The sequence below is a fragment of the Plectropomus leopardus genome, chromosome 20, assembly GCF_026936395.1.
Source record: "Plectropomus leopardus strain MGB_pleo_1.0 chromosome 20, ASM2693639v1, whole genome shotgun sequence".
NCBI classification, from domain to species: Eukaryota; Metazoa; Chordata; class Actinopteri; order Perciformes; family Serranidae; genus Plectropomus; species Plectropomus leopardus.
In genome coordinates, this window is record NC_142195.1 from 11,828,746 (window position 1) to 11,854,353 (window position 25,608).

At 41.8% G+C, this 25,608-nt stretch overlaps 1 protein-coding gene across 3 annotated transcripts; it reads right to left on the bottom strand.

Moving 5' to 3' along the window:
- Window positions 1-636: 636 nt before the first annotated feature.
- prrc2b (proline-rich coiled-coil 2B) lies at window positions 637-24,713 on the bottom strand. Of its 3 annotated transcripts, none has more exons than XM_042509952.2 (31): window positions 24,553-24,713; window positions 20,053-20,230; window positions 19,745-19,919; window positions 18,762-18,864; window positions 18,178-18,241; window positions 17,847-17,990; window positions 16,757-17,070; window positions 16,475-16,599; window positions 16,214-16,377; window positions 15,210-15,294; window positions 14,941-15,109; window positions 13,769-14,114; window positions 13,465-13,655; window positions 12,429-12,630; window positions 12,121-12,328; window positions 9,368-11,410; window positions 8,303-8,466; window positions 7,926-8,041; window positions 7,696-7,837; window positions 7,463-7,539; window positions 6,999-7,286; window positions 6,743-6,844; window positions 6,379-6,571; window positions 6,192-6,289; window positions 5,975-6,102; window positions 5,614-5,854; window positions 5,273-5,440; window positions 5,067-5,146; window positions 4,853-4,934; window positions 4,196-4,405; window positions 637-2,992 (listed from the first exon to the last, which is right to left on the bottom strand). In XM_042509952.2, exons 2-31 carry the CDS (start codon window positions 20,165-20,167, stop codon window positions 2,825-2,827), a joined length of 6,705 nt encoding a protein of 2,234 aa, XP_042365886.2. In that variant the 5' UTR covers window positions 20,168-20,230; window positions 24,553-24,713; the 3' UTR covers window positions 637-2,824. The 3 variants fall into 3 exon arrangements, with proteins under 3 accessions (XP_042365886.2, XP_042365885.2, XP_042365884.2); XM_042509951.2 differs by having other exon boundaries at window positions 12,121-12,325; window positions 19,745-19,922; XM_042509950.2 differs by having other exon boundaries at window positions 19,745-19,922.
- Window positions 24,714-25,608: the final 895 nt, after the last annotated feature.

A 25,608-nucleotide genomic window follows, 5' to 3' on the forward strand; every position in this document is an offset into this window, starting at 1 on the left:
TTTGGAACTTCTTGGATTAATTTTGGGACTCTACTGGTGTAGAAGCAGGGTGTGAAGCTGATGTAGTATAATCCTTACTATAAAGGACAACCAAGCCAGACTGAAGGCCCTTTCAAATGCACAAACACAAGCTGTCTTGATTTGGGGGGGTTTCCCTCTTTCTTTAAGTTCATTTGATGCCTTGAATAAACAGCGTTTCATTTAAATCTGTTTTGCAAACTGGCACAAATGTAAAAATAAACTACTAAGAAAAAGCGTCTTCATTTTTTAAAAACAAGTGCATCCACAAAGCATTTTCTGCATGGATTAGATGGTGTACACAGGACAGACTGTGACACAGGGCATTTGATCCCGTTATATAGTTTTATGGCACAGCCATGCATGGCAAAACGGTCAATGCAAACCAAATGTTTGCTTGGTTGGAGTAGAAATGCTTGATTCAGAAGTGCACATTTTGGTGTAGGTACTGGAAGAAAGACTCACACTGCTCAGGTGCCTCGAGGAAAAGCTAATCTTCAAATTAAACACTTCTGCGTGAAATGCTAAAAACAACATATAATTGTAAGAGATTTTCAGAAATTGTGCTGTAGACATAGCCTAAAATCATTCCCCCCATCATTTCCGGTTGCACAAGAATTCAATGCATGTTTTTAATATGACAAAGTGAGAATACATGATCAACAGTACATTTAAGAAATCACAACTGCTTTATTTCTTTTCTTTCAATAAGCTCTTTTTTTTTTTTAACAAGGGAGAGTAATGACCAAATATCTGAAAGGATAAAGATCAGGTAGGATAAATAGAATGCTGGATCAGCTGTAGAAAGCACTGGTCCTTTGACAAAATGAAATATGCATCTTAAAAGTACAAAAAAAAAAGTCAGGGCAACAATTTGGTGCAGGTACGATGATGACAATCAAGCATCAAGATCTTTTGCAGAAAGGGATGAGAGGCAAAAACACTCCAAGCCCAATAAACCTATCAACAAGTGAAAGCAGTCCATTCTGAGAACACAGTGACCTTTGCAACTTTAAATCCTTTATAGTGCCACAATATCTAAAATGAAATGTGGGTTTAAGCCTCCCCTCGCTGACAAGGCTCGACTGTACAGTTTAGTATGCATATACATATATACCAGTGAAACACTGTCAAAGAGAAATTGCAACATTTTGTAGTGTCATGGAGCGTAATGGTAAGCAGTAACATTTAACCAGTTATGACATTGGCATTGTGAGTTTCAAAATGAGTGTCCATTACAAAAAAAAAAAAGATGATTCCAACAGCTTCACATTTTCAAATAGAACAAACACTTTAAAAGTCCTTCGTAGTCCACTGGAACTGCAGTGCTCACAAAAAAGCTTTAGCAAATATTTTAATTCAACAAGCAATGCTATACGCCCCCTCATTTGTGATCATTCGCTTCTAACAGAAAAAAGTTATTTGGACCCTGACTGTGATTATAGTTAGGCTGCATTTATTGCTAGTGCCACCTCAGAGACCAGATGCTGAATAATCAAATGAGTCTTCACAAGTCCCCACAGCGCTGTTAAGTGGGACTTTTAACGGAAATATAGAGAAAAGTCTTTCAAGAAAGCGAAACGCCCCAGACTGAGGGATGTAAAAATCATCACTTACATCACATGTTCATTAACAGACAATTTGATTCATTACAACCCAAACAAAGCGATAAGAAAGCAAACATTTCTATCAGCTATTTTGGGGGGTCCTTTACAGCAATTGTGAATGCAGCACCCCCCACCCCCCTCACACACACACACAAAAAAACTTCACAATGAGCCCGAAAAACTGTTGCCAGCTTGGTTGACCAAAAAATCCACACAGTCGATGGCAGCACTATGAATGCTGAGTTCAGGGTGCAGTCTTTTGTGAAATGTTGCTCTTTTCTAGGTAGGAGTCCCCGCAAGTTTACACACGTGCAGCACATCACATGTACACGCTGTATCAATGCCAGTGAAGTTCCCATGGAAGCAGAATGATTTTTGTAAATTATCCACTTTAAGTTTACATACAGAAGAGACCGAGCGACAGAATGTAAATGCAAAGAACAGTTTTAAGAAAAGAAAATTATTTCTACCAATCTAAGCAGTTTCGCCACAGTTCATGGGCTTGGTGAAGGACCCCAGAAGATGCATTTCTAGGGTGACTTTTGCCATGTTGACATGCAAAGATGTCCACAATTTTTTTGGGGGTTAATAAAAGAAGTCCATTTTTATAGCAGGAATGAGTGATGACTTGAACATTATATTTGCCAGCAAAAATGCCAATGAAAAATGACAAAAAAGTGCCCCACTGCATTTCAAATTTGTTTAAAAAATTCAACAGACTTTTCATTGTGAGCTGTCTGCCAGGTGTTAACGGTTACAGTCCATAAAGAGGGAGTAAATACAGTTTGGCAAAATGGTATGAAAAATGAACCATCTGTCTGAGTTGGCCATTTTCATTTTCCCCACCTTGGAGAGAAACGCACACAAAAAAGAAAAAAAAAAAACAGAAATATCTTTTCTCTTTACCAATCTCCCGTTAAAAGTGACTAATAATAAATTAAAGAGGACCTTGAAGAGATCTGCTTAAAAGACCGTTTGTGTCTATGTATATATTTATATATATTTATATATCTCTATACGTGGTGTAAAATAAGAGTGTCCAGTTCTGACAGTTCAAAAGGGGTAATTCATTATGATGTCTGCATGTGTGCCCCTTGCAATGGTGCCTTGAGATCAGGTGGGTCTTAGAAGGCTCAGACATTGGTCAAAGGGGCTTGTGTTGGCAGGCTGAGTGGCGATGAGGATCTTAAGGTCCATTGTTATGCCTTGCCCTCCTCTACTTTGACAGCCTGGGGTTTGATGGCTCCAGTGCGTGCTGGTTTGGCTTGCCCTGTAGAGGGCAGGGGCTCCTGGAGTTTGCTGGTCATGCCCCCTGATGGTGTCTTGCCCTCGCCCACTGCCTTGCGCACTTCTCGCATGGTTTTATTCTGCACAAAGAAAAAAGGCAGAGTTACTAAGATCTACAGCAGTGCCTGAAATACCATAAACTTATGCACTAACACTTGTTTGGATAGCCCAAGACCGATGCGAAGCTATCTGACAATTTTCTCCGTTTGCACAAATGCAAGTTTTGCAGTTACTTTGCCAAATAACGTTAATCTCCACAAAGCTGGCATTTACTTTGACTTTAATTTACTGTTTATTATACTGGATCTTTTTTTAATTGTCATGAGGCCTCATTTACCATAAAATACTAATGTACAACCAACAGCACAACCTCTACAGAGATCATGATTTAAGCCCTTTACACACAGAGATTGTGCTACAGAGCTGCTACCAAGTCCTTATGCTGCCTTTGCATTTTTACACTGAACCAAATGAAAGTTGCATCATGCTGCTCCAGTGGGTGATTTTAGATAGCATGCCGGCATCAAGAAACCAAAAGAGGCGTGATGTTGAACACAACAGTGTGGCTGCTCTTGTGACATATAACAAGTGTCAGGAGCACTTTCTAAACAATAACAATGACATTTACATGGCAAAAAAAAAAAAAATTGTTTTCCAAATTTGTGGACATTTTCGGACAGTTTTCTTCTTTTTTTGGAGTTAAAAGCTAACTGCTACTAGCTTCATTTGAAATCTCACATGGTTGGTCACACGCATAACATGTTGTCAAAATGTCACATCTTATATACAGAACGTTGAGGTGGCGTAATGGTACGATATTCCCACCTTGAACAGGTAGTGTAAAAGGGGCTTTAGTCTCATCTCTGACCCAATTTCAAGCCCACATGCTACTCTACCTTCACCATTTCTAACTATTATCATGACTAAATTTAACTTTTAAAAATTTACTGACACATTATATTGCATAAATTGCCAGCTTTAGACTATCCAGAAAAGTGAATATTCATGAATACAATACATTTTACTGATAACTGTGTTAATGAAACAGTTTTATAGTACAGTACAGGTTCACCTATAAACACATCAATTTTAATATTAACAGAATTAGAATGAAGTCTTCCAGTACTGCAAAAGTATCCTATCAAAACCTCTTAGCTGTATTAACTATAACTGCACACTTAAAGTCAAAGACAGACATTAATAATACACCACACAAGTAATGCAAATAGACAAAAAGAAAATGGATAAAATGAAATTACCTATATTTACAGTGGGTGGCTCACCTTCATGCCATCCTCTGGCCCTTTAACAGGGGGCTCGGGGGCTGAGGGAGGGGTGGAGTGGGAAGGGTCACGGCCAGGATTAGGGTAAGGGGGGGAGCGGATGATGACAGGCTTGTTGACCTGCATGACTGGTCTCTGGATGGGGTTGGGGAAAGGGCCAGTGGTGGGGGGCCGCATGTGCATCACCATGCTGCCCTGAGCAGCTGGGACCTATTGGCCCCGGGAGAGGAGGAGAGGGTTGATGGGGGGGTGGGAAATAAAAAAAACACAAATTAGCATGCCAGTATTGAATTTCAAAGGGGAATTTTTAGACTTGGTCCAAATGTCTTATTTCAGTCGTAGGTTTGTTTCCTAATTGGTATCCTATCAATGTGTTTAAAGATATAGCTTTGTATACCATTTACTGCTCTTAATGTTAACAGTGACGAGTGATGCAAATGTGGATGCATTTAACCAAACATCTTAACAGTGAACCCTTGGCCATTACTTTATTAATGCCATTACTTTGAGATAGATATGAGAGAGCTTATTGGCAGCAACTTTCAGACTTTAGCAAATCAACCAAACATAACCTCCCCAACTGGCCCAGGAATAAAAATATCCTCATTAACCTTTAAAGTCAACACTTTTCAACACATATATTTAAAAAAATCATACCTGTTGAGCAAAATGTGTAGGCAGAGGCCCTACAGGCCCTCCAGGACCAGAGGGCTTCCCACTGGGGCTGGCAGAACCAGGTCTAATGAGGACAGGTGAGAAAAAAACATTGTTTTAGAATCCAATTCCTAAAATGTGCATTTGTGATACACTATATCTCACATGTTGACAGAGTAAGTTTGCATATTGAGTGTTAAAAGTTATTTCTACTCACCTGTAGGACCCTACGGATATGCCTGGCGAATGATTGGTCTTCTCAGAGAACTGGAAGCCTTTCATTTCTATCTGTGAGCCCTGAGAATGAGATAGTTACACATGGTCAGTGCTTACTTTTAGGTAAGAGATGCAGCATGTCTATATGGTTTTTAATGAGACTGTTTTTGAACAGTTTTTGGTTGAGCAACATAAGATCAGTCTCACCTCCCTGCTTCCAGTCATGACGGCAGCCTGGGAGCCCGGTGGCAGCATTCGGCGTGGGGCATTAACTGACAGGTTCTGTCCCTGCTGCAGCTGGATGGACTGTGGGAGGATGAGATGTTGCTGAGCCGAGCCATAGCGCAGCTGAGAGCCAGGTAGGGGCATGGTCACCTAGTGAAAACAAAGATTTTGTTGTAAATGCTGATAACATTTAAAGTAACAGTCTAATGATGGTCTGATTATGCTATAAAGGTTTGCTAGGCTAATATGAGTGTTATTTAGCAGCTTTAGGAAGAACGGTAATCTTGGGCAGTTGTGACACTGAGCTTCAGAAATTCACTAACCTGGATAAGCTGAGAGTCCATAAGCTGGGAAGAGCCCATACCAGGCCCCTGGTTCATCTGGCTGTCATAGACAAGCTGCTGGTTGCCGTTCATAGGCTGGTAGTGTGAGCCTGACTGTGTTTTGACCATGTCGGAGGGCTGCATGCCAGGGAAAGCAGAGTAAGGCCCCTTAAGAGGGGCTCCGCCCGACAACACCATGGGGCTGGGCTGTGACAGGTTGGGGTGCATGTACACCTGGGACCTGAAAGGAAAACGTTTTAAATACATGTTGGTGCCACATACATGAAACAGATAAGACAACTAAAGTCAGGTAGATTAATGGGACCAGTCTAAATTCCACAATACGTTGAGGTGGCAGTACCTGAAGGGGGGGATAGAGTTGAACATCTCTTGGGACTGAGAGACAGGTAGACCTCCCCGAAGCCCCAACTGAGCCTGAGCCTGAAGAGACGTGTGTAAAGAGATTGGAATCTGCTGGGCTGCGGCCGCCTGAATGGATGAACAAATGCAACATAATGAAAACTCTCCTGATCCAAAAACAAGCCTATCTTTGTTTGTGTGTGTATTTTTCTCTTTACCTGTTGGTATGTCTGCTGCTGGGTCATGGTGGGAGGTACAAGGCGGGGCTGGCTGGGAAAAACATGTCCGTCCAGATACAATGGGGGAATATGATTACCTATAGAAGAGACACACAACGGGCTTTTAATTTTGTTTCCCTCAAAGATCAAGTCCTTGTCAAACAGAGAAAATTAACTGCAGTTTTACCTTGCATGGACATGGAGGGTGCTACTGACGCCACAGGCATCGGAGGCATGGAAACCCCTCCAAAGGAACTGTAGCTCACACCACTGGATGAGCCGACACTGCAGGGAGGCTGAGCACCTGAAACACCTCCGCCAGGAGAGCCTTGCTCAGGGAGGGACTGGGAGTTCTCCCATGCCTTGCGTGCTGATTCCATCTGCAGAAAAACAGACATAAGTTGATAAGCATGCTTAAAACAGTCAGTTTTGCCTTTTTGTTCCCTCATACAAGAGAGGGTTGCATTAATAGATACTGATTATTCCATATTTGTCCCATGTAGGCTATGATAAAATTTAGATCTGTGTAAATGGGATTGTAACTCAAATACCTTGAGTGTGAGGTCAGCGCTGGGGAAGGAGATGGGGTTCAGGTTAATGGCAGGCTGCAGGTGGTTGGAACGCAGCATGGGGATACTCTGATTGAGAGCCGTCTGTTTCAAAACAAAAGTTCAGGATAAATAAGTTGTCAAGTCAATATCTCATTTGGAAGCAAGAAATAGAAACTTTTGACCACACTGAAGAATACTTACTGTCATTTTTAAAATGTATTTACAACATCACAAATGTAGAAATATAATCACTCACATTTGTGGTAAGTGCGTCCTGAAGCTTGTTGACAGGATTGGACACGGGCACTGGGGTGGAGCCCGGTGGGAGGCTGAAATCAGAGTCTTTGGCACTGACACCAAACTCAATGGGAGGCACAGGCAACACAGCGTCCACATGGAGGTCCACACCATTGACAGGCGTGATTGGGCCACCTTCCAGCCGATCAACACCCTCTGATCCCTTGCGGTGCTTCAGGGAGCGCTCATTTCCGATGGGCCCTGGCTTGTGCTGTTCTTTGCTCTGCTCTGGGCCAGCATCAGAGTCCTGTGCAAGAAGAAGAAAAGGCAATAATCAGTTGTTTTTTTCCTCAAAGTCATCTGATACAGTTAAAGCTCATTTGTTATTTGTCAATAATGAGGCAGAGAAAAAAATTAAATTAAGGACATAAAAATATTTTCAGATGCTAACATAATATAGGCTGTGCAGCTGTATTGTAGTACCTCAGAGTTGGGCTCGCTCCCAGTGTAAGACACCTGTTTAGTCCATGAGTCTCCCCCTGAGGATTGTACTGAAAGAGCTAAAAAAGATAAATGAATATTATAAGAGAACAATCTATTTTCACACAATATTCACTGAAGAAAATTGCCTAAATCCATCTGTAAAATTGATAAATGTTAACAAACAAACTTTTTGTCATGAAAAACTAATCATGTTCTCATGAACTGTCTACTACCTGAGCTGTTGGTCTCCCAGATTTCAGTCCCCAGGTTGTTGGATGAAAGTGCTTCCTCGGGTTGTTCGATGCTCATGCTTCCCTGCTTTTTGGCAAAGCGTGGCGGTATCTTGGATGCGATAGTCCTGTTCTTCACTGGCACCTAATACAGGCAGCAATGAGAAAAAGCTGAACAAACTGCACACTTTTTGTTCATCTTTGGCATGATTATTCAGCATATGTTAACTTACAGCAGCTCCCTGTTCCTTCCTCCTCCTCTCATCGTCCTGTGGGCGTCTTTGCTTTTTGGACAAGGCATCCTGGTATCCATCTGGATTTAAAACTGGTCCCCCTGTATCCCCCTCAACTACAAAACAGGCATGTTGTCAATGCAAAATTATCTGCAGAACTTTATTTCTGGTTAAAAAGTCAGTGCTGCAACATGATCATCAGGTTTTTAAGCTTAAATGAGATCAGCAATAAGTATCTACCCTGAAAATGTAGAATCATAACAGCTCCAGTTGCTAAGGGAATTATTAATGTAAATAGTTCATCTGTAAGGAGGCTCATTTCATTTCTATCAACATGGAGATCACAAAAAAATAACATTTTTAAAAAATGGACTCACTTGGGTAGTTGCTGAGCTCATACTGGGATAGAGGTTCAGCAATGTCTGTCTTGACAGGTCCTTGCTTCAGCTCCTTGTCTAAATTCTTCCCAGCGGGCTCACTGGGCTCTCTCTCCTCCGGCTGCTCTATGCTGTAAACTGGACCCGGCTCATCTGGGCCCCTGCTGCAGGACAGGAAAGGGGGAGACAAGGGAGTTTTAATTCGGTATTCTGACATTGACTAAATACTAATTACACAGTAGCAAAATAACCAAAACATTTGAGAATCTTGTGCTCAATTAAAATCTTATTTTGGCAGCTAAAATCAAATATAACAACAGCCAATTAAGTTCAGCGAAGGTTACAGATGACAGATGGAACAAGAAAAAGAAACAGGATTAATTAAAATTCAGGCTCAGGGGGAATGCTGTGGAGTGTTAGTGGCCAATCCTCCTGTCAGGCACAGGTGCTCCTCACCACATTCATCTAGCCAATCAAACTGAGCTGCATCCTCATCTGGGACAGACTGCATGGTGAGAAGTGCTCAGTGCCTCAGGCTTTGTTGAACAGCAGGGGCAACACTGGCAAACTACAAATAACATTTTCACATCCTTAAACAGTGGAGCAGAATGAAGAGCGTCCGCAGACCAAATCTAATCTAAAGGTTAGGGACAGACTGATAGTCAAGAGACCAAATAAGTTAAAAGCTAACCTATGGTACAAGATAATGACAGACATTCCTCTCACACAATCCAGAATTTAATCCTCTGAAACCTGAGCATATTGGCACATTTCTTTAAATAACACGGGCCAAACTTTTACACTTTAATAACACATTGTTTTCTTTAATAGAGGTGGGCAAAAATATGCTGTTCAGTCCTGTCACCGTGATAGTGAGAGTATATTTAGATCAGAAAAAATATAGGGGACACCCTGTGTAACAACCAGAACTGAAAAAAAGACACCAGAGCATTAGTAGAATTCCCCAGCACATACTGAGGGTGCTTCATTCCCAGTGGCAATACATATGGGTACGGGATCAGAACAATTACTTCAAGTTGAAGTTTGTTCTATTATTTAACTCACCTCTTACAAGAAGTCCCTCCATTCTGCCAGCTGTCGCTCCTGTTAGAGGAGGAGGTCGGGGGATCAGGTGTACGTGCCATCTTGCTTGCCTCCAGCAGTGATGGCTCTCCTTTCCTGTTCTGCCGTTCCACCAGCGGTCTCTGGCTAGAGAAGCTTCTCTTGCAAAGTTCCCTCTTCTCACCAGAGCCTGGTTCGCTGTGGCCAGAGTCGGAGGGAATATCACCAGTTCCTTGTGTACTTGCACCTCCGCTTCCACCTCGCTTCTCTCTCCAGTCCCCAAAGTCACTGTTCTCTGATCCTGTCTCCCATTCCTCTGCCTGGCCATGCTGGCTAGAGCGTCCCCCAGAGTAGTGGCCGCTGGGCCAGCTGTCTTCCCCAGTGCCTTTAGAGCGACCAGGCCAAGGGTTTGCAAAGTCTCCATTTATGTACTCGTCACTTGTCCACTGGTTTGAGCCAGGTTCGCGTTCTTGTTGGAGACGTCGGAAGCGCGGAGGCTTGTCTTGACGGGGTGGACGTCGTCTTCTTAACATCTGCCGGTCAGGGTTGTCATTGTCAAAGTAGTATTCTCCTTCACGGTCCTCTGTGCCATTTTCCATGAAGGAGCCAGTGAATTTAGGGGGGTACTTGAGAGTATCACGTTCAACAGGGGGTCTGCGGGAGTAAGCAGTCTCAGCTCCAGGACCATAACCATTTTCTTGCATGGAGCCACCACTGCTACTAAACTGGGGCCCACGGCCCCTCCATGTAGAGATGTCCCTGGATGCTCCAAAGCTTCGACTGTAACTTCCAGTGGTGTTCAGTCTGGGAGGCAGCATGCGACCCCCAAAGCCCCTGCTGGCTTTGGCCTTTTCTCTGGAATCCGGGGCCGTCTGGTCATCTGTGTAAACCTTGTTGGATCTCCACGAGTCTCTATCAGCCTTACGGACTTCTCCAGACTCTGTGTAACCTTCTCCATTTTCAGATCCCCTCTGGCGGCGCCTCTTGGGCAGCTCCTCATACTCAGAGGCTTCACTCAAGGTCTCACTAACATTTCTCCTACGGGGTTTGCCCCTCTGAAAGTCCTCGACCTTGACAAGGTCCCTAGGCGGTGCTCTGCCTCTGCCTGTCCGCTGAGCGCCACTGCTGTTGTTGTTGTTGTAAGCCCCTCGGAGATTGTCTCCACCACGGCCACCACGGGTTCCACCTCTTGAGCTAAATTCCCTAAAGCCTCGACTACGGCCTCTACCTGTCCCCCTGACTGCACCAAAGGCCTGTTCTTCATCGATGAAGATCCAGTTATTGCGCCGCGGTGCCTGGGGCTCCCGGTTTTCCTGGCTATGTCTAGGTGACTGGCTCTTGCCACTGTCCCAGGCGCTCTCCTTGGGAGAGTCATCACTGTGGGTGCTCAGAGGCCTGTCTGTTTTGGTGGGAGCCGGTGACTGACGCTGCCTCTCTTCGGGCTGTTTCTCAACAACAGGTGAGGCTGAGCGCCTGTTGCTGGCAGGCTGGTTATCTTTCTTCAGGTCATAAACATTAGTAAGGACTTCTTTCTCCAGGCGGTAAGGGACTGGCTTCTCCTCTGGCTCAGGTTTAGGCTTCTCATTCTCTTTGTCTTCCACTTTGAGAGCCTTCAGTACTGGTTTCTTTATGGGCCCAGTTCTGCGAGTTAAGGTGCGCCCACTGGTCTCAGATGGCTGGCTAATGCTACTACTGGAACTGGAACTGGCTTCAGACCACTGGCTTTGAGAACTGTTGAGTCCTCCATCTTGTTTCTGGCCTCCATCTCTTTTCCAATTGTCCTTGGAGACATCTAAGGTCTCATCATGAGATTCAGAGCCGTCTTTCAGATGCTTGTCTCTAGAGTCTTGTTTTGGGTAATCACTATCTGCATGATTCAAGGAGTGGCTCTGAGCAGTGGTCAGCAGGCCTTGGTCATGATGTTGGTGCTCTCTGTCTGAGCCTCGGCTCTGGTAAGCATGATGGGGGATATCATCTTGGGTGTGGGTCAAGCAATCGCTGGCCCTGTCTTCATAGGAGTCCTGTTGGGAGCAGGCCAGATCACTCCTGTGGAAAAAGAAGATACAAAATGTTAAAGAATGACAAAAGACAAGAGGGACATAGGTCACATAACAGGATTTTATGTGATAATGCTACTTTATAAGGTTGATTGTAGGGCTGTACCCAACTCAGAATTATAACAGTCAAATTGGGTTTGGCTGCTCAGTATGAATATTCAAGGATTCATTTTGTTTTCCATCTACAGTTTTTAAGTCTGAATGGGCTCAGTGGGACATTCAGTGTGACAGCAGCATTCATGTAATATAGTCAAAAAGCTAACGGCGCTAACAACACGTTGTTAATGTGTAACAACCTTTTTGCCAACACTAAATATCAAACAAAAGCCAAAGACTGTATGGTATTAAGTTGCTGTGCACTGTAAATTCACCACTTCTAAGCAGAGTGTCTCTAATCATCTGTGCCACTGCCTGCATGTCCAAAACTGCATGTGTCAAAGAGTAGCATGAAAGTCAACAGCACTCACTCCGCAGCAAAATGTGGGGACCAAAACATCCCCAGCAGTAAACTGCACAGAAAAAAAAGACTGCTCGACTTGAAGCAATCTCAGTCAATTCAGGGTCTCCGACTGATGACTGAATCTCTGACTACCCAGGGGCAGCCCTAGCTGATACCAGGTACTTTTTCAAAATACAAGCATGTAAAGCAAAAATTGTATTAGAGCTAAAAAATCACAGGCTCAAATATTTTAAACAAACCTGTCATCTGGCTGGCCACTGTCTGAGCTTTCATGCTGTCTCTGGTAAGGTGGTGTGAAGCTGCGCAAGGGATAGCCATCTTGGTTCCACATAGGGTAAGGCTCTGTGGAAGGGGCTCTTCTCTCCTGGTGCAGGTTGGGATGGCATCCCTCATCAGAACCAGGGCTGTTCAAGTGGTCTTGATGCATCATGGGTTTCATCATTCCTGCTGAAAACAGATGGTGATCAAATTTGTGTTTTTCCATGATAAAAAAACAATCTCATTTCAGATGCAGAGGTATATGCTCATTACTTGAGTCAGTATTCACCTGAAGAGTGGACAGTACCAGGGTAGTAGTCCACAGGAGATCGTCCTTGGGTCATGCGGGGATCCATGAAAGGCGGCATCATCATCCAGCGAGGGTCAAACCCAAGGACATGTGGGGGATAATAGCTCCGCTGGGCGTGGCTGGAGCCTGACGGAGCTGTGTGACCTGACTGCTGCCAGTGTTGCATCTTGTATACTTGTTCCTGTACAATATATACAACAAATACACTTGTAAGAGATGATGGACAAAATCCAGCCTTGCTTTGTGTATAATCCACTAAAACATCCTGCAAAAACATCTGGATTTTGAGAGGGGACAAAAAATGATAACAAAGGGACACACACAGATTTTAATTCTGTGGGAAATGCTGTATTTCACATTCACAATTAAACACTGACGACGTTAAAGCAGCTCTCAACAAGGATTTAATAATTAACACTCAAGAGTTATATCAAGAGAAGTGAGACTGAATATCCATGCTTTACTCCTTATGCATTATGGTGATAATCACAGCAACTGCATTCTGTGAATGACCAATTACCAAATAGTCTAACAATCAGCCTATTTCACAGCAAACATTTTGACTTGTCATAGTAGGAAAGACTACTTTTCATTGATGTGTGACAGTGAGCCAAAGCAGCTAAGATGAATTCAGCCATCATTCATTTTATAATTTATAACTGTGCTTTTTCTCGTGATGTGTCAAAATGTCTTTTGTGAACTGAAATGTGGAAACTGAATCCACCCTCATTTATCAGTGAAAACTGATTGCATTTCCTTTTCTTTCATCAAATAACCAAACAAAATAAGCCCCAAAGACCCCTTACAAGAATTAGCAATGGACAATCTAATCAAAGACAAATAGGTTAACATCCAACAGAAGGCTGTTTGCGTGTTGATGACTGCAGCCTAAAAAAAATCCCCACTTCAATGAACTCTTGAAAGCCCTCTTCTCACAAAGCAGCCACTAATACATTGACGCATTAGTCTGGGATTAAGACTTGATGGGTTAGATGGGGCATCAGCTGGCGCTCACCTGCTGCTGATGGTGCTGTGGCTGCTTTTGAAAGCGGGGTGGGATGGGTTTGGAGGGATGACGTCCACTGTAGTCTCCTGAGGGGGAAGAGGGTTCCTGGCAATCATCCTCGCTGGCACGGTAGTTGGAGAAGGCAGGTTCATCACGGTAACTGTGACCAGGAGACGTGTCTGGGGGACACTCAGTTCCATCTGGAAATTTGTCCACAACAAATGCTTAGAGCTTGCCATAATATTCAATACATTATTTGTAGGCCTAAATGTACAGGTATATTTACAGGTTTATTTTATTTGATTTTCTTTACCTTTTGTGCCATACTGCCAGTTCTCATGGTGGCCTTTACTCTGTTCACTGTCTGGGGAAAGTGTGACTTCTTTGCCCTCTCCCTCTTTCTGGCCCTCCTCTGTCCTTGATGTCTGCCTTTCAGCCTTCCCAAACTTCTCATCCAGCCTTTTAAGTTTTTCAGCACAAGCAGCCAGCCGTTCCTCACGGGCACGTCTCTCTTCTTCCTCCCGCCGTCTGCGGGCCCTCTCCACAGCCTCTGACAGCTCAGGTGACACATACTTTGTCCTTGCTGGAGCCTGGGTCTGAGGCTGGCGCTGGTGATCATCCTGGTCAGGCAGTGGCTCACCTTGGTTTTTCTGCTGGACCTAAAGATGGAACAGAGGCATTCAAAGAGGGAGGTCAAGGTATAGCATATGAGTTATGTAAAAATGTATTTAAATGTGTTCTTTGAGAAAATGTTTTAACTAAGAAACATTTTATTTTTACTTTAAGTGACAAAAAGGATTTACTCATTTTAAAAGTCATCAACTGTTTGTCATCATCACTGACATTTTAGGTAACAAAACAAATCTGTGTCAATTTCTTCCATAGTTATTCCTGATAGTTCAATTCATTTTAACTTATAGGAAAATGTTAATCAGATGTTGCATTCCTCTAAATTATTAAAATATGGGAACAAGCAACTAAGGTAAAAGACCAGAATCAAACTCAGGAAATAGTTGTTACACAATATATACCGTACCTTACACCACTATGCTTCAAGGATATCCAAAATGACATTGTCTTTAAGACCATCAGATCAAATTGACAACTTAAAACAATTAAGGACTTGTTCAGTAAAAGAAAATATTAAATATTAAGCTTAAATGTGCAGCGATACTATTTATTTCAATTACATCTGTCACATCATTTTCAGTTGCCAAGGCTTTTGCTTGGCAACTGAAAAGTAGTCAGACACATATCTCTATGGTTACTGCAAGGTCATCTTTCCCTATTCACAATGACAGTCTAACTTGAGAGCGCATGGAGGCACACTGCTATTCACATGCTCTGTAGTGATGCCTTATCCTCCACAGGCAGAGATTAAAGAGCAACATGTGTTTTACTGTGGACAACATCTGAATGATTTTATCTTAGATGAGCTATCTTGGGGGGTGGAGGGTGGAAAAACACAGCACAGTGTGTTGTTACCGGTGTGTCCGTAGAGAGATATCTGCCATTGGTCTTCCTGGGAGGCTCGTGGTGGTGATGTTGGTATGAATAGCTCTCCTCAGGGCCCTCCTGGGGGTAAGACACATCTCCTGAACTCAGGGAGGATTGGCAGTCACGCTGGCTCTCTCTTTCCCTTTCCCAGTCAGTCCTAAAGAAATAGATGAAAATTAAACAAGGAAACCTGTAAATGGTGACCGAAAAACAAGAGTGTTTAGAGCAATAATGAGCTATTAGTGAAGAGATCTCACCACATCCTGTTTTTATCGCCGCAGTGGTCTTCTTCATCGTCACTAAACTTAAGCTTCTCACTATAATCAACTTCCTCATGGAGTCCTGGAAAAAAAACAACAAACTAACAGTCAGTGGCAGTAATACAGGTTGGAATATAGAGCATTGGGAATAGATAATAGTATCCTTTATTCACAATCTCAGCTATGTAACTGGAAAAACAATGCAGAAGCTCGTGCATGTTAACAGAGCGCTATAACATTCATACAGCCAGTGATTTAGATTAATGACCAAACTTTAGTATTTATAGAGTGGAGTGGAATAAGTATAGCACTTCTAGGGCTGCCCCTTTAAAGTCGGAGATTCAAATAATCAATTGGAGACTCCTAAGTTGACTGAGACTGCTTCAAGTCAAGCACTTTTTGGCTAGTGAGGGTGTTGTGCAGTGTGTTTCTGGGGACATTTTGGTCCCCACTTTTTGCTATGGAGTAAAAGCTTTTGAATTTTATGATACTCTTTGATAGAAGCTGCTGAGCCTGTAGCAGCACAGAGGAGATACTTGACACAGAGCGAGAGAGAGGCTGCTCTTCTGCTTAGAAGTGGAGAGATTACAGCTCACATCAAGTTAACACACTGCAGTCTCTGGCTTGTGTTTGATATCTAGTGTCGGCAAAAAAGTTTTTTTGCAATCTGTCATTAGCACTGTTAGCTTGTTTAATAGACAACATGAATGCCGAGGTCACACTGAACATCCCACTCAGCCCTGTTCAAACTTTAAAACTTTATGTGGAAAACAAAACGAATCATCAAATATTGGAATTAAACTGTCAAATTCAACTGACATAATTCTGAGTCGGGTGCAGCCCTAAATACACATGCAAACTATGGCGGCAGTGAATATTCAGACGCTGAAAAAGAAACTTGATGGAGCTCAAACTAACTTCAAACAGTCAATTGTAATCTTTTATTTGGCCTGCTATGAGAGGAGGGTGTAGGTAGTAAAACAAGTCTAAGAAATACTGACCAGCCCATCCATCCTCACAGTCATTGTCAAGTTCATCCAGATCCTTCAGATCCTCTGGATTTATGATGGCCGGGCGCTGCGGTCTGTCACCTGGCCTGCGGATGGGCTGAGAAGAGGGTCGAGGTGGAGCGCGGACAAAGCGGTTCTCTCTTCTCACATCACCACTGCAATCAGAGATGGTAGAAAGTCAAATCAGATGTGACAAACTTCTTGGTCAAACTACTTAAAAGATTAATACTCTGACATTGTTAATGAACTTACTTTACAAGTTCAGGTTTGGCGTAGCTCTGTCTAAAAGTGGGTTTGCTGTCAAATCGAGCTGGGGCTGCTATGGTGGTGGGAACATGGTCTGTACCTGGAGCTTCACGTGTCTCTTTAGAGCACATCTGAAAACAGCAAAATGAAACAATGTCTTCATTGTAAAAAGGGATTTGAGCTGTGTCTGGCTATATCCAACGGCTAATTTTGCACAAGTAAAATCAGTCGACTGTCTTCAAAGCTTTTTATCCAAACAGTGGCCAGCAGGAGTCATATAGTACTTACAAATGCAGGCAACATGTCATGGTAGACAGCAGTTGAAGTGTGGTGAAGCTGGTACTGCAGGGCAGTAGGGACGGTTGTTCTGCGGACAGGCTGGGCGGGTCGCAGGGAAGGCTCCTTCGGGTCAAGGACTGGTGACTGAGCCGTCACTACACTAGAAGAGGTTGTGCCGGTGGCAGGGGATGGGTGAGATGAGGCTGGAGGGGTGCCACTCTCACCCAGGGCAGTGAGTTTACCCTCAGGATCTGCTGGCAGGCCAAGGGTCAGGGACGAGGGTTGAAGGTTCCTGCCACCACCTTCCCTCCAGCTCGTCACATCTTGAGGTGGGGAGAGGTAGATGTCAGAAATGTCGACTAACAAATTCTACATGAATGATTTAAAGTGGCAAAATATGAAATTAAGAGTAAAACCACACTGTTTCAACAAAGGTTCCCACACAAGCTAATCAACAAAATTTCAAAACTTTTGTATGACTTTGAAGGACCTATAATTAAAAAAAAACTTGCCCTACTTGGGTGTCGTTTCTCAAACATGAAACATAATTTCTTAACCTTAGACCACCAAATTCTAATCAGCTCATCACTGAGTCCAAGAAGACATTTGTGCCAAATTTGAGGAAATCCCCTCAAGACCCTCTTGAGGTATCCCATATACAAAAATGAGATGGCTACAAGGTCGCCGTGACTTTTGACCACCAAAATCTAATCAGCTCATTGAGTCAGAATGAACATTTGTGCCAAATTCGAAGAAATTTCCTCGACGCATCGTCTGTCTTTGGGACAGACCGACGGACATCCCGAAAACACGTTGCCTCTTGTGGCTGGAGGAATCATGTTGTGTATGTATTTTGAGTAAAACTACTCAAATACATGACATTAACAGACACATAACATTGGCTTGTCGATGCACAGACCGAAGTGCTCTCTTCCTCCCATTGTTGGAAGTTTCTTTTGATTATCAATAAGCCATTAATTTGTTCTAGCACTATCATTAAATTCCACACTGTCAAAAATCTTGACGCCAGTTTCACAATTTCCTTCCCAGACATCATATCTATGGAACTGCCAACCAATTCCTCAGAGTTAAGACTTACTCTGGGGGCGGAGGCTTGGTCCGGGCCCATACGACGGATCGAAGCCGCTTCTTTCCTTGCCAGCCCTGTCCTGTTCTCCAGCTGCCTTCAGCGTGGGAAATTCCTCGTGAGAGAAGGGCTGAAGTCGGTTTGAGGCCCTTGAACCTGGTGTTGTCATTGACAGAAGTGGCATTAAGAGAAATGTTTGACTTATGCAAACAGGAGACTGCTGTACCAACTGCCAAAGACATATGGGGGTCACAATCTGGACAGCATATCATTCACCATTAGCGTGTCAATTGATTTTAAACATGCCGCATTCTCAGTTAGAGACAAATCAGAGATGACTCACCATCTTGCTCTATTGCCTTTCCATTTAGCTGGGCCCATTGCTTTGGTCCACCTGTGTTTGTGTTCTGTGGAAATGTGGAAAATCAAGGTCACAGTCCAGTATCTGCATAATGTCTCTTTGACCTTTAAGTCTTTTTGGTCAAGTTTGCCAACTTCATTTTGACTTTCTCTCTGTGTTAGCTCCACTGAAACAGATCTGACTGTCTACAACAGAAAAGAGGACTGGGAATCATTCTATCTGTATCTTAAAAGCAAAAATGTACGTCCACTTGGCAGAGACATTCGCTCTCAAACTAACAAGTGACATGCAGCGAAGGGCCAAGGCTGGAGTCGAACCTGCGACTGCTGCAGCGAGGACTCACTTCAGCCTCTGTACATAGGGCACCTGCTCTACCCACTAAGCCACTGACGCCCCCATTTTAAAAAACATTTAATGTAATCTGCGCCAGACTTGCAGGTGTGTATTAAAGAACAAGTCGCAAAAATCAAATAGGAGACAGAAGTTTAAACGAAATTATTATGATGGTTAAAATCAGCAAAAAAAAATATTCCAGGTTGAACATAACCACAAGTAATCATACAAACCTCCTGGTTGGCTACCGGTGAGGGCTTCTGAAGATTGGAGACAGATTTCTGTAAAGCCAGCTGCGGCTGCAACTCCGGCAGCTGTGGTATTGATGCAATAGAACTACAAATAAGAAAGAAATGCAAAAATTTAGTCAAAGTTGGCCCATATAACAATGACATGATAAAAAGCAATAGCACAGAAACAGCAACTCTTAACTGACTTGCACTGTAAACTGGACCTCCAGGCAGGTGCAAATACAACCATTTCTACTCATGCAGAAAAAAAGCTTTGAAACAACAGCTGACTTTTACAAAGCTCAAAACTTTACTGCACATTCTGATGCTGAGAAGACTGAAGTGTTTTTTAAGTTGATGCTGGTCTCTTAGAATGAACCATCCAATTTCATCCAGTGGTATTAACTTGTAGTCAGCTTGTTTTCTTTTAACACCTTCATCTCTATGACTAGAGGGCAAACTAGAAAAGCTCTAAGAACACCACTGTTTATAAAAAAAAAATCACACATCAAAGATATACAACGCAAGATTGTCATTTACTGTTTGTAAGAATGACAGGAAAAGCCAACCCCAGATTAAGTTGAGCATCTTGCCTCAATATATTTGCGTTGGCCTGCACTGTGTCTTAAATGTCTGTTAATTATGGTCTGGCGCCTTATTAAAACTTTTTTATAAAGCCCCAGCCTCACCTGAGCCCTGTGGGTGTACACATCGATAAACCTCCCGAACAAACAAAGAAGGAGGAAAATAATAAAACACAGACAGAACGCAGAGTCTCGCAGAAAAATACACTCCCACACATTTCTGGTGGGTTATAAGTAATGATTGAGGGAGATTATTTCAGTGAGTCTTAACATCGTTTTTTAATGGAAATCCCGCATGGTATATTAAAAAATGCTTGAGGCACAGTGGATTTACCTAAAACTCTCTATAATGATCAAAAGAGTAGGTAGTTTGCTGGATTTTAGCTATATTTCACCCCTTACCTCTTTTGATCGGGTTGTTCCTGCTTGTTTGCCCATCCTGTACCGTCTTTCGGCACAATAATCACGTTGGGATCGTTTCCTTTGTTTTCGGACTTCAAGCTCGGCAGGTGAGCAGGAGGGGGCATGCGCCGGGCTGCGGCCACTTTGCCAAGACTCTGCAAGCCATGTCGCGGAACTACTGGGAGATAAACACAGGTAGATAAAGCACGGTGTGGGTTACATTAAACATAGAGATCAAAACATAATAACAAGAGATGTAAAGAATGTCATTAAATATTAGAGAGGGAAACAAAATAAATCAAACTTACCTGCGTTTTTCTGAGTTTCTATTGATTTTCCCTTGTACTTGTCAAATAGGCTGAGTGAGGAATACTTGCTTTTCCCATCCTTGGACTTGGTTATTTGCCCCAAACGATCGGACATTGCGATGTAATGTCATCGAGTATGGAAATTTTTCTTTGCGCCTCTTCCCAGTGCCTTCTGATTCTACAAAGAGGAGCGGAGAAATATCCAGTTTTAGAACAGATCTAACTGTAAGAAAAAATACTTTACCTTATGAGTGGGAGACGGTCGTCTACGACTGGGTTACTACATATTTTCCATTACAAAATTCCAAACATTTACAGACTCAAATTTACACTTTTCTGTTGCTTTTTCAGTCCATATTTGACATCTGAGTACAAATAGCCAGAATCAATAAGTTGAACAAAGTTAAGTAATTTTCACAGCATCTGTGCAGCCTTCTTTATTCACTGTGTCCATGGTAATGAGATGAACACAACCTAACAAGTACAGGTTTTCTTGACCAGAAAAGACAGAGCATTTAATTCACTGATAACTATACCACTGCATTACTAAAATGTTCAGACAGGCTTTATCTGTTGTTATTTTTGATATGCAATTCAAAGATCCTGTTGCATTTTCTTCCAAACTAATTTGGTTAAAGATTTATGGATTTGGTTTGGTTATAAGGCTCTTGGGGCAGAGGTGTTTTGCAGGCCGTGACATACAGGAGTAGAGGCAGCTCTGTGTAATTGTGCTGAGTCGCATGCCATACTTCTTGCATGCTTTTGAAGATATCAAGCACGCTCTGGCCCGCACAATCAGTCAGGTTCTGTTTTGTGGGTATATAAAGACACAGTTTACTCAGATTCACAGTGATGTAAATACTGTTGGATAGTTTGTTCTGGTTGTCTAACTCTCTTATTATTCTTATTATTTTTTAAAATCAGACTATATTCTCACATAAGAGCGGGCAATTTAATATGTTTTGAGTATAGTTTTTGCAATTTGTTTATGTGTGACTTTTAACAAAAGATGTGTGCTGATGTGAGGTCAGTCAGTCGTCCTTAGTCATAGCTTCTTCTACCATATGTCAGAGCCCTTGCCCAGAGCCGCTATGAAATCTCTTCTTTACGTCATCTTTAAATTTTTTCACAGAACCAAACAATGGGATCATCATGTAGCTCCAGTGTGTGATTTTAAACACCATGATGGCATCCCAGGAGGGAAAGATGTGCGACTCGTGTGATGTGTAAAAACACAGACGACCTCAAGTGCGACATATAACATGTGTCAGCAGCGCTTCATAAACAATAACAATGACATAGCATGGCAATAACAAACATGTACTGTCCCTGTTATATGGTGGCTGATCTTGTCATCTGATATGAGGGTATGAAGCTCATGGATCTCAATGTTTTACCAATTTGCAGACATTTTCAGATGTTTTTTTTAAAAATCCCTGCAGTGGGCTGTACAAATAACACGTCATCAAGATGTAACACTCATCCCTGCCGGCTGTCTCTTTTATATAGACATCATTTCTGCGTTGTTACTAACTCCACTGTCAACTTAAAGGCGAGACAATTCTGTCACCCCATTCTGTCATCGTACCTCTTATATAGAACGGTGGGACTGAGTAACAGAGCAACATTCCTGCTTTGAACAAACAGTGTGAAAGGAACTAATGATAATTAACATTTCATCTGCGACATCACATTTGCACTGAAAACAAGACTGAGCCATGTTGGCTCTGATCACAGTTAACACAACATGGTACGCTAATTTTTTTAAAAAAAAATATGTTTTGTGTTCAGGTAAACCTTATTTTGTTTAAAAAAATAAAAAGAAACAGGATGCAGTTTTGAAACAGGCACTGTCCTGTCCTTAAAAGCACATTTGATTTGAAATGGAAACGTGTGATTTGTCTTTTGACTTTGGAAATTCAACTTCAGTTTTTGTGTAGTCAATTCTCTGACCTGAGGGCAGAGATGACACGTCCAACCTGTCTATGACATGATAATTGTAGAGTTCCTAGAGTAGGACTACTGGTATTTTGTACAAAAATATACCCGACAAACAGCACCAAGTTGCTGTAAAAAAAAAACAAAAAAAAAAAACAATGCTGCAGACATGCTGCCCTCCACAGATCCATACGCAAGTGTGTAAATCTAAATAAGATAAAATGACTTTGAACAATGTTTAACTAAACCAGTAAAACCGGACTCCAATCAATCCTAACATCACCAGGTTTTCACTTATTTTTAGAGTTCAGGTATGTGGATTATGCAGAGTCCTTCATAGTCTGTACGGTGTGATACACCCAAAGGTGAGGGGGAAATTTTCTGTTATTAGACAAAACCATCACTTCTAACTTATTAATTATTTAACATGTTAAACATTCAATTCAAACCAATATTAAGGACGACATACCAAGTTCTTGTTGGCAGGAAGTAAACATCATAATGTTGCCATGCCAAGAATCCCTACACTTTCCTGGTTGAAACTCCATTTCCATCTATTCTTTCCTTGCTGTTCAGCTCCTTGGTTAAGGTTGTACACACTAATGTACTTGTCCGCAGTTCACATCTGACAAAATCTTAAAGTTACCTGCTTGAATAACATGTAATTGTTGACGACAACACAACATGTAACCAAACCAAAAGATACACTAAATGTAAAACAACAATATAAAGCAAATACTACTACAAATTCTAACAGGACTAACCACAGCAAACAAAAACATGTGGCTAAACAAAATTATATAACACACTGTAAACAAAAAATAAAATGCAATGGCAATTCACGAATGTTTACCAATTGAGTTGTTGTTTAAAGTTACACTGAACCTATATATTATCTGGCCTGGATTAAAAGTATTTTAAAGCAGGAGGGATTTCCAACATTTACTTGTCCCCTTTATATACACTTAATCTGCCAGAGTGGCTAAGTGGCTGCAAAAATTTACAGGCAACAGCAAGATCTGTCAGCTTGTTATTGATAGGCAAGCAAAATTATTTTGAAATTAAATTAAATGGTTTTTACAAAGACAATCAAATCTGGTGATCATTTTCGAGTAGAACGGTGTGATGGTCAAACATGATCAGTCAACATTTAATGGCTACTTAACTCACATTTCAAAATTATAGCTTAACATAAGTACCACAACAATATATGTGAAGAGATGGAGACACAATGCTTTAATAATGAGAGCTAAAATTCCGTGTATCTTATATAACTGCAGCTATTCAACAACAGCCCACAGGTGATGTTTTGAGCACTCAAAACACAAACACACACAAATAAATACCGCTGTTTGAAACGAATACCAGACAACCTATATCACAGGTTACCAAAGGCCGCTCCGTTGAGGCTCCGCATAGGCGTTTTAACGGGACTTGTAGGAAAAAATAACTGTCCGTCAAGGTCGATTTAACTGAGTATTAAAACAAATCACGTTGTTGCCTTTTACTTTCTTTTCAGAAAAAAACCACAATATCTACAAGGACCACACAATGACAATTTTAGTGTTAGTAAACGTTCAGGTAGATATGGAAGCTAACGTTATGACAGCTAACGCCAGCCTAATCCATTTCTTGACTTTGTTTGCAATTTGGAGGTTATTTCCATCAGACAACCTATGGAAAATAACACAAGTACTGCAAATGCGTGTATTAACCATACGTTTAATATATTTTGACGTCTGCTGGGTGAAATTCGTCCTCTCTAATGTCAGCGTTAGTTGTCGGTACCGTTACCTTGAAAGCTAAATGCTAATTCCTGCACATGAAACTGACACCAGCCAGTTAGCTGCACGAAAACAAAACCAAAATGTACTTCGTGTAATAAGATATAACAAATGGCGATCTTGTTCAGTTTAGCAGACAATAAAGGCTAGCCAATATTGCCATAATTTGTAATATAAACACTCAAACGTCAAAAAATGACCAAAAGTGCAGTTGCTAGCCATCACTAGTAAAATATGCTAGCTAGTGGCTAAAGAAAATGGCTATGTAAACATGGCCAACAGTGACCAAGGTTCTGTAGAGCTATATATCTCTCTCTACATATATATATATTATACCGCATATTAGACGGTGCCAACACAGACCAATTGCTGGTTTTCTGTTTATTCAAGCTAAAAACAACGACACACTGTTCTTACTTAGCTTCAGCTAGCTTCGACAGTCGCAGCTTGTTGAAAACTAGCGAAACGACAATCCCGTGTAACTTCAGTCTAGTGTTCAAAAACAACCCTGACAGGCCGGGGGGTTAGGGGTATTTGCATTTGAGCTTGACATTAAGAGACACACTGTTTTTTGCGGGAATTTCTACAAAACACTCAGCCCCATACTAACATTTTCAACCTTTCGTGGTTTTCAGAACGGTCTCACGACAGCGCTGGGAATGTAGGACAAGGCGATTAAAAATGGCTGCTGCCCAGAACAAAGCAACAATAAAACTGGGCAGCGGAGAAGACAAGCAAAACTGGAGATTTGACACAACAAGCTGCGTCCATAACTCACCGATTCAAAGACTTAGTGTATCTTCTGATCAGTCACAGTGATATATTTCCACAAATTCTTGTCTACTCAAAGGATGGATGGCGATTGAAAAGCCCAATCTTCATAGGTTGAACCGATCGCAGCGTTGTTGCTGGGGTCCTACCCGGCCTGGAAATGAACAGGGCTGTGTGTAGGCTGGACCGGCTCGGCTGAGAGCGTCATACGTCACCAGACGTCGTTGGCAGGGAAACACACGAGCGCCTCTGCTGGTTGATCTCAGCAGCTACAGAAGCACCCTGCTCAGTTTTGAGCTATGTGTTCATGTCTTTTTTTTTTAATAAATATTACATTAATGCAGTATTATGCAGTAAATGTCAATGCAGTAAAAATAAAAATATATTCTGACACTACAGGTGTATTAACATTTCATTAAAACAATAAAATCAGATCAAAGGTTGAATGTGTTACATTAATGTTCATCTTGGACTATAATCCCTGTTGGCCTACATTGCTAATAATAATAATAATAATAATAATAATAATAATAATAATAATAATGACAATTTATGTAGCAACGTTTGTAGCAGAGTTTACAAAGTGCTTTGAGTAAAGCAAAAAGCAAAAGCAGAAACAGTGTTGACATGTTCATTAATCATTAAACAGTGTGTTCATTAATGCACATCACCGGCACTGCTGCTGGTCATGCGGCACATCCACACCATAAAGTTGCACTCAAACCTGTATAAATGTGAATTTCAATGTAAATATCAATATATATCTTGCACTCCAACCATTCTTGTATATAACACTTTAATTCCATGGTTCTGTTTCTTGCACTGTTACACTGTTACTTGTGTTACTTGTTTTGTTTTGCACTGCTAGACTCGTACTTTTTATATTTTATATTTGTATCTTCTATTTTATCTGTTTTCTTTTTTTCTATATTTATGTTGCACCAACCCACCGGAACAAATTCCTCGTATTGTGTTAACTATACCTGGCAATAAATCTTTTTCTGATTCTGATTCTGATTCTGAAACAGGATAATATGACAACAGAAAGCCAAGCAGTCTTATT